Genomic DNA, 14,533 nt, shown 5'->3' with positions numbered 1-14,533 from the left:
GAGCATGGTGCCCTTTGGGATGCAACTAGCTCTCTCCAACAGAAGAAAGGTGGGAGATGAGTAATCCTATAGGTCCATCTGTACTAAGATATTACACACTCCCTCACACACAAACAGATGGAGGTGAAAGGTGGGAAGAGTTTGGATGGATGTTTGAAATAGAGGGGCCTGGAGACCTCAGCTGTCATATCTACATCCTAAACACCATAGCCCCCTCCAAGCTCGTCACCAAGCTTGGGATCCTTGGGACTGAACACCTCCTTGGATCCAGGACTTCCTGATGGACCGGCCCCAGGTGGTGAGGGTAGGCAACATCACCTCCGCAACGCTGACCCTCAACAAGGGGGCCCCACAGGGGTGTGTGCTTAGTCCCCTCCTGTACTCCCTGTTCACCCACGACCGCGTGGCCACGCACGACTCCAACACAATCACCGAGTTTGCTGGCGACACGACGGAGCACGCCCCCATCCACATCAACGGGGATGCAGTGGAGAGGGACGAGAGCTTCAGTCCCTCGGTGTCAAAATGACTAAGGACTTAAAATGGTCCACACACACGCACACAGTTGTGAACGCGCGACAGGGCCTCTTCCCCTTTGGGTGGTTGAAAAGATGTGGGATGGGCCCTCAAATCCTCAAAACGTTCACTGCTTGATGTGGCAACTGCACCGCCCTCGATTGGATGGCGCTACAGAGGGTGGTGCGGATAGCCCTGTATAACACTGGGGCCGAGCTCCCTGCCATCCAGGACCTTTATACCAGGCGGTGTGAAAGGAAGGCCCGGAAAATTGTTAAAGACTCCAGCCACCCTAGACATGTGCTCTCTGCTTCCGCATGCCAGCAGTACCGGAGCAACACATCTGTAACCAACAGCCTCCTGAACAGCTTCTATCCCCAAGCCATAAGACTGCTAAATAGCTAAATTGCACTCACTCTGTGCACACTCTACACACTGACTCTGTACACACTCTACACACTGACTCTGTACACACTCTACACACTGACTCTGTACACACTCTACACACTGACTCTGTACACACACTACACACTGACTCTGTACACACACTCTACACAATGACTCTGTACACACTCTACACACTGACTCTGTACACACTCTACACACTGACTCTGTACACACTCTACACACTGACTCTGTACACACTCTACACACTGACTCTGTACACACACTACACACTGACTCTGTACACACTCTACACACTGACTCTGTACACACTCTACACACTGACTCTGTACACACTCTACACACTGACTCTGTACACACTCTACACACTGACTCTGTACACACACTCTACACACTGACTCTGTACACACTCTACACACTGACCCTGTACACACTCTACACACTGACTCTGTACACACTCTACACACTGACTCTGTACACACTCTACACACTGACTCTGTACACACTGACTCTGTACACACTGACTCTGTAAACACTGACTCTGTACACACTCTACACACTGACTCTATACACACACTACACACTGACTCTGTACACACTCTACACACTGACTCTGTACACACTCTACACACTGACTCTGTACACACACTACACACTGACTCTGTACACACACACTACACACTGACTCTGTACACACACTCTACACACTGACTCTGTACACACACTACACACTGACTCTGTACACACTCTACACACTGACTCTGTACACACACTCTACACACTGACTCTGTACACACACTCTACACACTGACTCTGTACACACTCTACACACTGACTCTGTACACACTCTACACACTGACTCTGTACACACTCTACACACTGACTCTGTACACACTCTACACACTGACTCTGGACACACACTACACACTGACTCTGTACACACTCTACACACTGACTCTGTACACACACTCTACACACTGACTCTGTACACACACTCTACACACTGACTCTGTACACTCTCTACACACTGACTCTGTGCACACACTACACACTGACTCTGTACACACTCTACACACTGACTCTGTACACACTCTACACACTGACTCTGTACACACTCTACACACTGACTCTGTGCACACTCTACACACTGACTCTGTACACACTCTACACACTGACTCTGTAAACACACTACACACTGACTCTGTACACACACTACACACTGACTCTGTACACACACTACACACTGACTCTGTACACACTCTACACACTGACTCTGTACACACACTACACACTGACTCTGTACACACTCTACACACTGACTCTGTACACTCTCTACACACTGACTCTGTGCACACTCTTTACACACTGACTCTGTGCACACACACTACACACTGACTCTGTGCACACACTCTACACACTGACTCTGTACACTCTCTACACACTGACTCTGTACACACTCTACACACTGACTCTGTACACACTCTACACACTGACTCTGTACACACTCTACACACTGACTCTGTACACACACTCTACACACTGACTCTGTACACACACACTACACACTGACTCTGTACACACTCTACACACTGACTCTGTAAACACTCTACACACTGACTCTGTACACACTCTACACACTGACTCTGTACACACTCTACACACTAACTCTGTACACACACTCTACACACTGACTCTGTACAGACGCTCTACACACTGACTCTGTACACACACTCTACACACTGACTCTGTACACACTCTACACACTGACTCTGTACACACTCTACACACTGACTCTGTACACACACTCTACACACTGACTCTGTACACACTCTACACACTGACTCTGTACACACTCTACACACTGACTCTGTACACACACTCTACACACTGACTCTGTGCACACTCTACACACTGACTCTGTACACACTCTACACACTGACTCTGTACACACTCTCTACACACTGACTCTGTACACACTCCACACACTCTACACACTGACTCTGTACACACTCTACACACTGACTCTGTACACACACTACACACTGACTCTGTACACACACTACACACTGACTCTGTACACTCTCTACACACTGACTCTGTACACACTCTACACACTGACTCTGTACACACTACACACTGACTCTGTACACACACTACACACTGACTCTGTACACACACTCTACACACTGACTCTGTGCACACACTCTACACACTGACTCTGTGCACACACTCTACACACTGACTCTGTACACTCTCTACACACTGACTCTGTACACTCTCTACACACTGACTCTGTACACTCTCTACACACTGACTCTGTACACACTCTACACACTGACTCTGTACACACACTCTACACACTGACTCTGTACACACACTCTACACACTGACTCTGTACACACACTCTACACACTGACTCTGTGCACACACTCTACACACTGACTCTGTACACTCTCTACACACTGACTCTGTACACTATCTCCACACTGACTCTGTACACACTCTACACACTGACTCTGTACACACTCTACACACTGACTCTGTACACACTCTACACACTGACTCTGTGCACACACTCTACACACTGACTCTGTACACTCTCTACACACTGACTCTGTACACTCTCTACACACTGACTCTGTACACACTCTACACACTGACTCTGTACACACTCTACACACTGACTCTGTATACACTCTACACACTGACTCTGTACACACTCTACACACTGACTCTGTACACTCTCTACACACTGACTCTGTACACACACTCTACACACTGACTCTGTACACTCTCTACACACTGACTCTGTACACACTGACTCTGTACACACTCTACACACTGACTCTGTACACACACTCTACACACTGACTCTGTACACACACTCTACACACTGACTCTGTACACACACTCTACACACTGACTCTGTACATACTCTACACACTGACTCTGTACACACACTCTACACACTGACTCTGTACACACTCTACACACTGACTCTGTACACACACTACACACTGACTCTGTACACACTCTACACACTGACTCTGTACACACACTACACACTGACTCTGTACACACTCTACACACTGACTCTGTACACACTCTACACACTGACTCTGTACACACTCTACACACTGACTCTGTACACACACTCTACACACTGACTCTGTACACTCTCTACACACTGACTCTGTGCACACACTACACACTGACTCTGTACACACTCTACACACTGACTCTGTACACACACTACACACTGACTCTGTACACACTCTACACACTGACTCTGTGCACACTCTACACACTGACTCTGTACACACTCTACACACAGACTCTGTACACACTCTACACACAGACTCTGTACACACACTACACACTGACTCTGTACACACTCTACACACTGACTCTGTACACACTCTACACACTGACTCTGTACACACACTCTACACACTGACTCTGTACACTCTCTACACACTGACTCTGTGCACACACTACACACTGACTCTGTACACACTCTACACACTGACTCTGTACACACACTACACACTGACTCTGTACACACTCTACACACTGACTCTGTGCACACTCTACACACTGACTCTGTACACTCTCTACACACTGACTCTGTACACACACTCTACACACTGACTCTGTACACTCTCTACACACTGACTCTGTACACACTGACTCTGTACACACTCTACACACTGACTCTGTACACACACTCTACACACTGACTCTGTACACACACTCTACACACTGACTCTGTACACACACTCTACACACTGACTCTGTACATACTCTACACACTGACTCTGTACACACACTCTACACACTGACTCTGTACACACTCTACACACTGACTCTGTACACACACTACACACTGACTCTGTACACACTCTACACACTGACTCTGTACACACACTACACACTGACTCTGTACACACTCTACACACTGACTCTGTACACACTCTACACACTGACTCTGTACACACTCTACACACTGACTCTGTACACACACTCTACACACTGACTCTGTACACTCTCTACACACTGACTCTGTGCACACACTACACACTGACTCTGTACACACTCTACACACTGACTCTGTACACACACTACACACTGACTCTGTACACACTCTACACACTGACTCTGTGCACACTCTACACACTGACTCTGTACACACTCTACACACAGACTCTGTACACACTCTACACACAGACTCTGTACACACACTACACACTGACTCTGTACACACACTACACACTGACTCTGTACACACTCTACACACTGACTCTGTACACACACTACACACTGACTCTGTACACACTCTACACACTGACTCTGTACACTCTCTACACACTGATTCTGTGCACACTCTTTACACACTGACTCTGTGCACACTCTTTACACACTGACTCTGTGCACACTCTTTACACACTGACTCTGTGCACACACACTACACACTGACTCTGTGCACACACTCTACACACTGACTCTGTACACTCTCTACACACTGACTCTGTACACACTCTACACACTGACTCTGTACACACTCTACACACTGACTCTGTACACACTCTACACACTGACTCTGTACACACACTCTACACACTGACTCTGTACACACACTCTACACACTGACTCTGTACACACTCTACACACTGACTCTGTACACACTCTACACACTGACTCTGTACACACTCTACACACTGACTCTGTACACACTCTACACACTAACTCTGTACACACTCTACACACTGACTCTGTACACACGCTCTACACACTGACTCTGTACACACACTCTACACACACTCTACACACTGACTCTGTACACACTCTACACACTGACTCTGTACACACACTCTACACACTGACTCTGTGCACACTCTACACACTGACTCTGTACACACTCTACACACTGACTCTGTACACACTCTCTACACACTGACTCTGTACACACTCCACACACTCTACACAGTGACTCTGTACACACTCTACACACTGACTCTGTACACACACTACACACTGACTCTGTACACACACTACACACTGACTCTGTACACTCTCTACACACTGACTCTGTACACACTCTACACACTGACTCTGTACACACTACACACTGACTCTGTACACACACTACACACTGACTCTGTACACTCTCTACACACTGACTCTGTACACACACTCTACACACTGACTCTGTGCACACACTCTACACACTGACTCTGTACACTCTCTACACACTGACTCTGTACACTCTCTACACACTGACTCTGTACACACTCTACACACTGACTCTGTACACACTCTACACACTGACTCTGTGCACACACTCTACACACTGACTCTGTGCACACACTCTACACACTGACTCTGTGCACACACTCTACACACTGACTCTGTACACTCTCTACACACTGACTCTGTACACACTCTACACACTGACTCTGTACACACTCTACACACTGACTCTGTGCACACACTCTACACACTGACTCTGTGCACACACTCTACACACTGACTCTGTACACTCTCTACACACTGACTCTGTACACTCTCTACACACTGACTCTGTACACACTCTACATACTGACTCTGTACACACTCTACACACTGACTCTGTATACACTCTACACACTGACTCTGTACACACTCTACACACTGACTCTGTACACACTCTACACACTGACTCTGTACACACTCTACACACTGACTCTGTACACACTGACTCTGTACACACACTACACACTGACTCTGTACACACTCTACACACTGACTCTGTACACACACTCTACACACTGACTCTGTACACACTCTACACACTGACTCTGTACACACTCTACACACTGACTCTGTACACACACTCTACACACTGACTCTGTACACACTCTACACACTGACTCTGTACACACACTACACACTGACTCTGTACACACTCTACACACTGACTCTGTACACACACTACACACTGACTCTGTACACACTCTACACACTGACTCTGTACACACTCTACACACTGACTCTGTACACACTCTACACACTGACTCTGTACACACACACTACACACTGACTCTGTACACACTCTACACACTGACTCTGTACACACTCTACACACTGACTCTGTACACACACTACACACTGACTCTGTACACACTCTACACACTGACTCTGTACACACACTCTACACACTGACTCTGTGCACACTCTCTACTCACACACTCTCTCTCTCTCTCTGTCTCTCTGTGTACTGTAGGTTAATGCCTGAAGGTGTGCTTGCAAATCACTCTGTGACACTGAGCCATTGGGAGGCGAGGGAGGCTGGAGGAGGAGAGGGGAACAGAGAGACGAGGCTGGGAGGACAAGATAATGAGGTTTCCATAGGAGGCTGCTGGCTGCAGCTCTGAATGCTTGGCAGACCACACTAACATGCTGACCTCTAACATGCTGACCTCTAACATGCTGACCTCTAACATGCTGACCTCTAACATGCTGACCTCTAACATGCTGACCTCTAACATGTTGACCTCTAACATGCTGACCTCTAACATGCTGACCTCTAACATGCTGACCTCTAACATGCTGACCTCTAACATGCTGACCTCTAACATGTTGACCTCTAACATGCTGACCTCTAACATGCTGACCTCTAACATGCTGACCTCTAACATGCTGACCTCTAACATGCTGACCTCTAACATGCTGACCTCTAACATGCTGACCTCTAACATGCTGACCTCTAACATGCTGACCTCTAACATGCTGACATCTAACATGCTGACCACTAACATGCTGACCTCTAACATGCTGACCTCTAACATGCTGACCTCTAACATGCTGACCGCTAACATGCTGACCTCTAACATGCTGACCGCTAACATGCTGACCTCTAACATGCTGACCGCTAACATGCTGACCTCTAACATGCTGACCGCTAACATGCTGACCTCTAACATGCTGACCTCTAACATGCTGACCTCTAACATGCTGACCTCTAACATGTTGACCTCTAACATGCTGACCTCTAACATGCTGACCTCTAACATGCTGACCTCTAACATGCTGACCTCTAACATGCTGACTACTAACATGCTGACCTCTAACATGCTGACTACTAACATGCTGACCTCTAACATGCTGACTACTAACATGCTGACCTCTAACATGCTGACTACTAACATGCTGACCGCTCGCGTCGCAAAATAAATTTAGAAATCAATGTTATTCAATTATTGCACCCACACTGCTCGCGCGTCAACGAGCGTCTGCGATGCCAAGGGCTAAAATAGAACTCCTTTCTATTTCTGACGTAGATCGCGCTGAAAGTCCTGCCTCTCCCATCTCCTCATTGGTTTATAGAAGCAGGTACCCACGTGCCATCTCCTCATTGGTTATACACACGTGGGTGATTGAAAGATGAAATGTTTTGCCGGTTGTCGTGGTAATACTATGAAAGTTTAGATGCCAATCACAATATAATTTCAAAGATGAAAAAGCCTGGAAGGAGGAGAGATGACTAGAAACGATTCGGTTGGCCGTTTTATGTGTGGATTAATTGTCGGAGTAGAAGACCTTGTGCATTTCAGGTAAAATAATAACTCAATGTTTATATCCCAGGACAAATTAGCTAGCAACAGCAAGCTAGCTAAATAGGACAAATTAGCTAGCAAGTGCAAGCTAGCTAGCTAAATGTTTAATGCTTTTCAACCTGTCCCCAAATTAATGTAATTAGTTCCGAGTTTGTTTTGATATTTTAACCTGCGTGTCGTGATCGGGTTTGGTGTAGCCTTTTTTCCTTTGCTGTTGGTGGGTAGTTATCTTTGTTAGTGGCACTATAACCCTGTTAAGCTTCACGGTCGTTTCTTTGTTTCTTGTTTTGTTGTCGACATTTAAATATAATAAAGGAAAATGTACACTCACAACGCTGCACCTTGGTCTCCTTCCGACGACGGCCGTGACACCCTGTATATAACTTACTACCGTTCTCGTGTTCTTCTTATTCAATATTTTTTATTTTTTACTTTACTTTATTTTACAGTACTACGGATATTGTTTACTGCATTGTTGGGAAAGAGCTTGCAAGAAATACAGTTCACTGTACTTGTGCACGTGACAATTAAACTTGCAACAACATCAATACAGGGCTAATGGGGTGGGGAGGCAGGGGGGGCAGAGAGGGGGGGGGGGGCAGGAAGGGAGGGAGGGAGACAAAGTATGTGTCAGGGGGAGATAACATCTGCATGGCTGAAGAGATCACAGAGTTGTGTGTGTTATATTGTGTGTGGGTGGTGTGGTGCGCATCTGTGTGTGGGACGTGTGCGCGTGTGCTCCCGTGCGTGTTACCTTTTTGAAGAGTCGTCCGGAGTCCTCGCTGACCTGGGCGAAGCGCGGTATGATGTTGTTGAGGTAGAGGTCAGAGAGGGTAGCGTGGTCTCGGCTCTCCCTCTTCACCTGAGTCAACAACAGGTTCCAACAGTTGACTGGAGACAGCACACTCTGCTCCTTCCTGTACGGAGAGACAGAAGGAGAATTGAGTACACCACAAGCTGCATCAGTATTCAAAGTGTTCAGAACTTGTATACCAGGGCGTTATGCATCAAAAGCCAACATGATTTCATTATCACTCCTCTCAATGAAACCAAATATAGAAGGAAAAAACATACAAATGTGGAAAAGAGAGAGAGAGAGAGAGAGAGAGAGAGAGAGAGAGAGAGAGAGAGAGAGAGAGAGAGAGAGAGAGAGAGAGAGAGAGAGAGACTTTATTGAAATATGGTTTAAAAGGCTGAGGCCTGAGGCTTACTTCTGAGTTAGACTGGTCAGAGCAGCATGCCACTCTGCTACAGAATAAAAATCTATCAACGCTTACTCACATCCCCTGAAGACCTTGACCCTCAACTTCGGACCCCAGGGCTCAGCAGCATACCCCACAGTAAACTCTGCGTAAACCCAAGTGCATCAACCATGCATACACACACCACACAGAAGGGCTCGCACCCCCAGACACCCATCTCCTCAGCTGCCCTCTCTGGTATTCCTGAGACCTTCCCTTCAGCAACCCACAGCTTAGAGACACATTCCCACTATCTCTGTGTGTGTGTGTGTGTGTGTGTGTGTGTGTGTGTGTGTGTGTGTGTGCGTGCGTGCGTGCGTGCGTGCGTGAGTGCGTGCGTGTGTGTGTGTGTGTCTCCAATGTTCCTGTGCTAGAGGGAAGCCTTCTCAGAAAGCCCATCCCAGTCACGCTGAGAGGGAATACAAGATACACATTCAGATATAGAATAAGGTTGAGTATCATCGTTACACATTCTATACAGTCCCGCTGGCATGAGATGTGGCCAAACGCCAACTCTAAAAGTCTAATAGACTTCACTGGCTGCACTGTGAAACTCCACACACACTCCTATGTGTGGGTGCGCATGTGTGCGTGTGTGTGGTGCGCGTGCCCAGATAAATGGAGATTGGAGAGCAGTTGTAAGTGTGTGTAGAGCAGGAGTCTCCAACCTTTTCTACCATGAAAGATACTTTTTTTTTTTTTAAACAGTATCATGTCGCAAGCTACGAATTCATTTTTTTATAGCACATTCTTCTCTTCTCTACCTTGCAACTCTTCCCTGGGTCCTTGGTGTACAAGAGATGTGTTTTCTGTCAATATACCTGGTCAAATAATGGTTCATAAACAACTTCAAGGGGGCCCCATAAAATTATATTCTGTTTTCTCGGTTTTATTTTTCCTGTTTTTTGTTATTTTCCTTTCGTTTCTTATTCTCAATTATTCATAGAGAAACAACAGAAATGGATGTTCTGAATCCATGTCAATGCTTAAATCACATCAGAAGACCAAATTTGAGGTTATAAATATATATATATATTGTTTTGTTGTGTAATTCCCGTTTAATTGCACATTAAGCAAGAGCGGAATGTGTAGTTCTAGGGATGTTTCTGGGTAGTCACTAGTTAGCACAGCCACAAAGTCAGAAACCCTGTCTATTTGTACAGTTTATCTTCCTAAAATCAGATTTGAAACCTAACCTTAACTACACTGCTTGTCTCATGCCTAATAGGCTGCAAGTCCTGCCTCTCCCATCTCCTCATTGGTTTATAGAAGCAGGTACCCACGTGCCATCTCCTCATTGGTTATACCCACGTGGGTGATTGAAAGACGTCCTGTGTTGCCGGTCGTCGTGGTAAAACTATGAAAGTTTAGATGCCAATCACCATATAAATTCAAAGATGAAAAAGCCTGGAAGGAGGAGAGATGACTAGAAAAGATTCGGTTGACCGTTTTATGTGTGGATTAATTGTCGGAGTAGAGGACCTTGTGCATTTCAGGTAAAATAACAACTCAATGTTTATATCCCAGGACAAATTAGCTAGCAACAGTAAGCTAGCTCAATAGGACAAATTAGCTAGCAAGTGCAAGCTAACTAGCTAAATTGCCATAAATGTTTAATGCTTTTCGACCTGTCCCCAAATTAATGTAATTGGTTCAGAGTTTGTTTTGATATTTTAACCTGTGTGTCGCGATCCCGTTTGGTGTGGGGGGACAAAATAAATGTATGCACGATGGCGCACGCGCGCAGCCGGGTTGGGTTTTGTGTAACCCTAACCTTACGTTTTGACTTTATGGCTGCGGTAACTAGTGAAAACCATGTTTCTGCTGTTAGGCCTAATTTGCAAAACAATGGCCACACAACTGACCCCAATAATCATGATATCTTTGCCAGGTAAGCCTACTTTACAGTTAACATTTAATGGAGACGTGATCTAATTATCATGAGCATGGAGTAATAGACAAATTCGCGCACCAAACAGACAGACAGTGGAAAAATTGCTGGAAATTTATTTGCAGATATCGTGTTACGTCTGGCTTTTTAAGCCAATAGCGGCTAACCAGGAGTGGGCTAGTGTCCGGCTTTGATTGGATAGTAGCCGGGACCTTTATGCCTATGACAGTTTGCGATGGAACACATGAAAAAAATACATTTACTTTCAGAATTGCTTGGCGACCTACTCGTAGGTGGGCTGAAAGCTAATCGTGACTCGTAATCTACCTGTTGGAGACCTCTGGTGTAGAGAGTAGGTTAGGGCACCATGTTAGTTTGATGCAGAGTTACAGTCAGGGCACATGAGCAGAGACACTGTGAACCACTCTCTTTCTATCTCTTTCTCAGCTAATCGCATCACACTAACCCAGAATGCAGTGTGGCGTACAATCCAGCGTACACACACACACACTCCAACCCAAACACACACACTGCAAGCTATCTCGTACACGGATACACACACACACACACACACACACAAGGTCCCATAATGGTCACAAGTGTAGACACTTGGACAAGAGGGCAAGAGTGTCCAGACAGACTTCACTATTACAGAGAGATTGAGAGAGAGAGAAACAGAGAGAGAGAGAAAAAGAGAGAGAGAAAAAAGAGAGAGAGAGAGAAACAGAGACAGAGAGTGAGACAGAAACAGAGAGAGAGAGAAACAGAGAGAGGGAAACAGAGAGATAGAAACAGAGAGAGAGAAACAGAGAGTGAGAAACAGAGACGGAGAGAAAAAGCTAGGTCTGGAAGAAACACTGCTCTACACACAGGAAGGCAACCTATTTTTATTGTATTTTTGTATATTATTTGTATGTTTTTTTAACTAGGCAAGTCACAACCATCATGTATTTGTGTGTGTGACTCAGTGTAGTTTGTGAGGATGCTGCCATGTGATGGCCTACAAGCCCTCTGTTAATGTGTGTGTATCCTGCATGATATAAAGCAGGATAATGAGTTCACTATAAAACCCCTACTGCACTGTAAAACCCTACTGCACTGTAAAATCCCTACTGCACTGTAAAACCCCTACTGTACTGTAAAACCCCTACTGCACTGTAAATCCCTAATGCACTGTAATAAAAAACTACTGCACTGTAAAACCCTACTGCATTGTAAACGCCCTACTGCACTGTAAAACCCTACTGCACTGTTAAAAAAACTACTGCACTGTAAAACCCTTCTGCATTGTAAAACTCTGTTAGAGATGCTGCTGGATGCTAACGTGCATTCTTCCTATGTGTGTGTGTGTGTGTGTGTGTGTGTGTGTGTGTGTGTGTGTGTGTGTGTGTGTGTGTGTGTGTGTGTCTGTGTGTGTGTGTGTGTGTGTGTGTGTGTGTGTGTGTGTGTGTGTGTGTGTGTGTGTGTGTGTGTGTGTGTGTGTGTGTGTGTGTGTGTCTGTGTGTGTGTGTCTGTGTGCGTGTGTGTCTGTGTGTGTCTGTGTGTGTGTGCGTGTCTGTGTGTGTGTGTGTCTGTGTGTGTGTCTGTGTGTGTGTGTCTGTGTGTGTGTTACGGATGAACAGAATGGTTTCAGAATGAGCGTAAATGGATGAGTGTGGTCTGTTCTGCCCTAAAGCACATATTTGGTATATGACACACACACACACACCACACACACACACACACACACACACACACACACACACACACACACACACACACACACACACACACACACACACACACACACACACACACACACACACACACACACACACACACACACACACACACACACACACACACCGGGATAATGCAAGTAGAGTATTGACCCCAGAAGACACACAGTTAGAGAGACAGAGCATGTCTTTGACTGAGGGGGAGAGAGAGACAGGGGGGAGGTTGACTGGGGGGAAAGTCTGGTGTTGATGGTGACGTATCGCTAGAGATGTAATACCCAGGCACTGGGAACACTGGGCGAGTCATTGTGACTGGAGGCTGTGGGCTGTGTGATACTAATATCATAGCTTATGGTAAATAGCTGTGAAAAGGACAGAGTGACTATTAAACCAGAACTCAACATATTCGGAACAAGAACTCTAAACACGGCTTGGGTAATCACTGAGTTTGTATCTGTCAGTCAGTCAGTCAGTCAGTCAATCAGTCAGTCAGTCAGTCAGTCGGTGTGACATCCCGCCTGGTTGCGCAACCCAGCGCGTGTCCTCTATCGCCATGTGACCACCCCTTAACCCTCTACCCAGATGTCACCATGGCAACACCAAGGCTGCCACTCCAAACAGATTTGGGCAAACACCAAATCTAAAAAAGTCTAATAGGTCGTTCAGACAAGACTTCACTGGTTGCACTGTAAAAGTTTTCCCAGGGTCACCTCTGACCCTAAGACATTGCATGGTCATAAACGCACACAGACACACACGTTGTGCTTTTGGCTGGACTGCCTGGATGTTTCCTCTAGTTAAAGTCTTCCTTCAGTGGTTCATACATTCCTGCAGCATTAGAGACATGGAGGGGCCAGGAGAGGGTGAGGAGAGAAGCAAGCTCGGGTCCATCTCTCTATGTTAGTGGTCTCTCCACATTCAGCTCATGCAGTCTCGTTGCCACAGACACGCAGAAACACCCAGGGCAGCAGTCACTAAACCACGCAACCCCCTGTTGCTCCAGTCTCTACGGGGTTAAACCACGCAACCCCCTGTTGCTCCAGTCACTACGGGGTTAAACCACGCAACCCCCTGTTGCTCCAGTCACTACGGGGTTAAACCACGCAACCCCCTGTTGCTCCAGTCACTACGGGGTAAACCACGCAACCCCCTGTTGCTCCAGTCTCT

At 46.3% G+C, this 14,533-nt stretch overlaps 1 protein-coding gene across 6 annotated transcripts in view; it reads right to left on the bottom strand.

The window, feature by feature from the left end:
- The window catches only part of LOC129814990 (SLIT-ROBO Rho GTPase-activating protein 2-like), a 125,551-nt gene that overhangs the window by 35,010 nt on the left and 76,008 nt on the right, over positions 1–14,533 (bottom strand). For all 6 annotated transcript variants that reach the window (XM_055868203.1, XM_055868205.1, XM_055868204.1 and 3 more), the window contains exon 3: positions 9,271–9,433. In XM_055868203.1, the coding sequence (XP_055724178.1) occupies positions 9,271–9,433 (163 nt within the window). The remainder of the gene's footprint in view (positions 1–9,270; positions 9,434–14,533) is intronic.

This window comes from Salvelinus fontinalis, chromosome 18 (genome assembly GCF_029448725.1).
Source record: "Salvelinus fontinalis isolate EN_2023a chromosome 18, ASM2944872v1, whole genome shotgun sequence".
In the NCBI taxonomy this organism is placed as follows: Eukaryota; Metazoa; Chordata; class Actinopteri; order Salmoniformes; family Salmonidae; genus Salvelinus; species Salvelinus fontinalis.
This window is presented reverse-complemented; position numbering and strand designations above follow the sequence as displayed.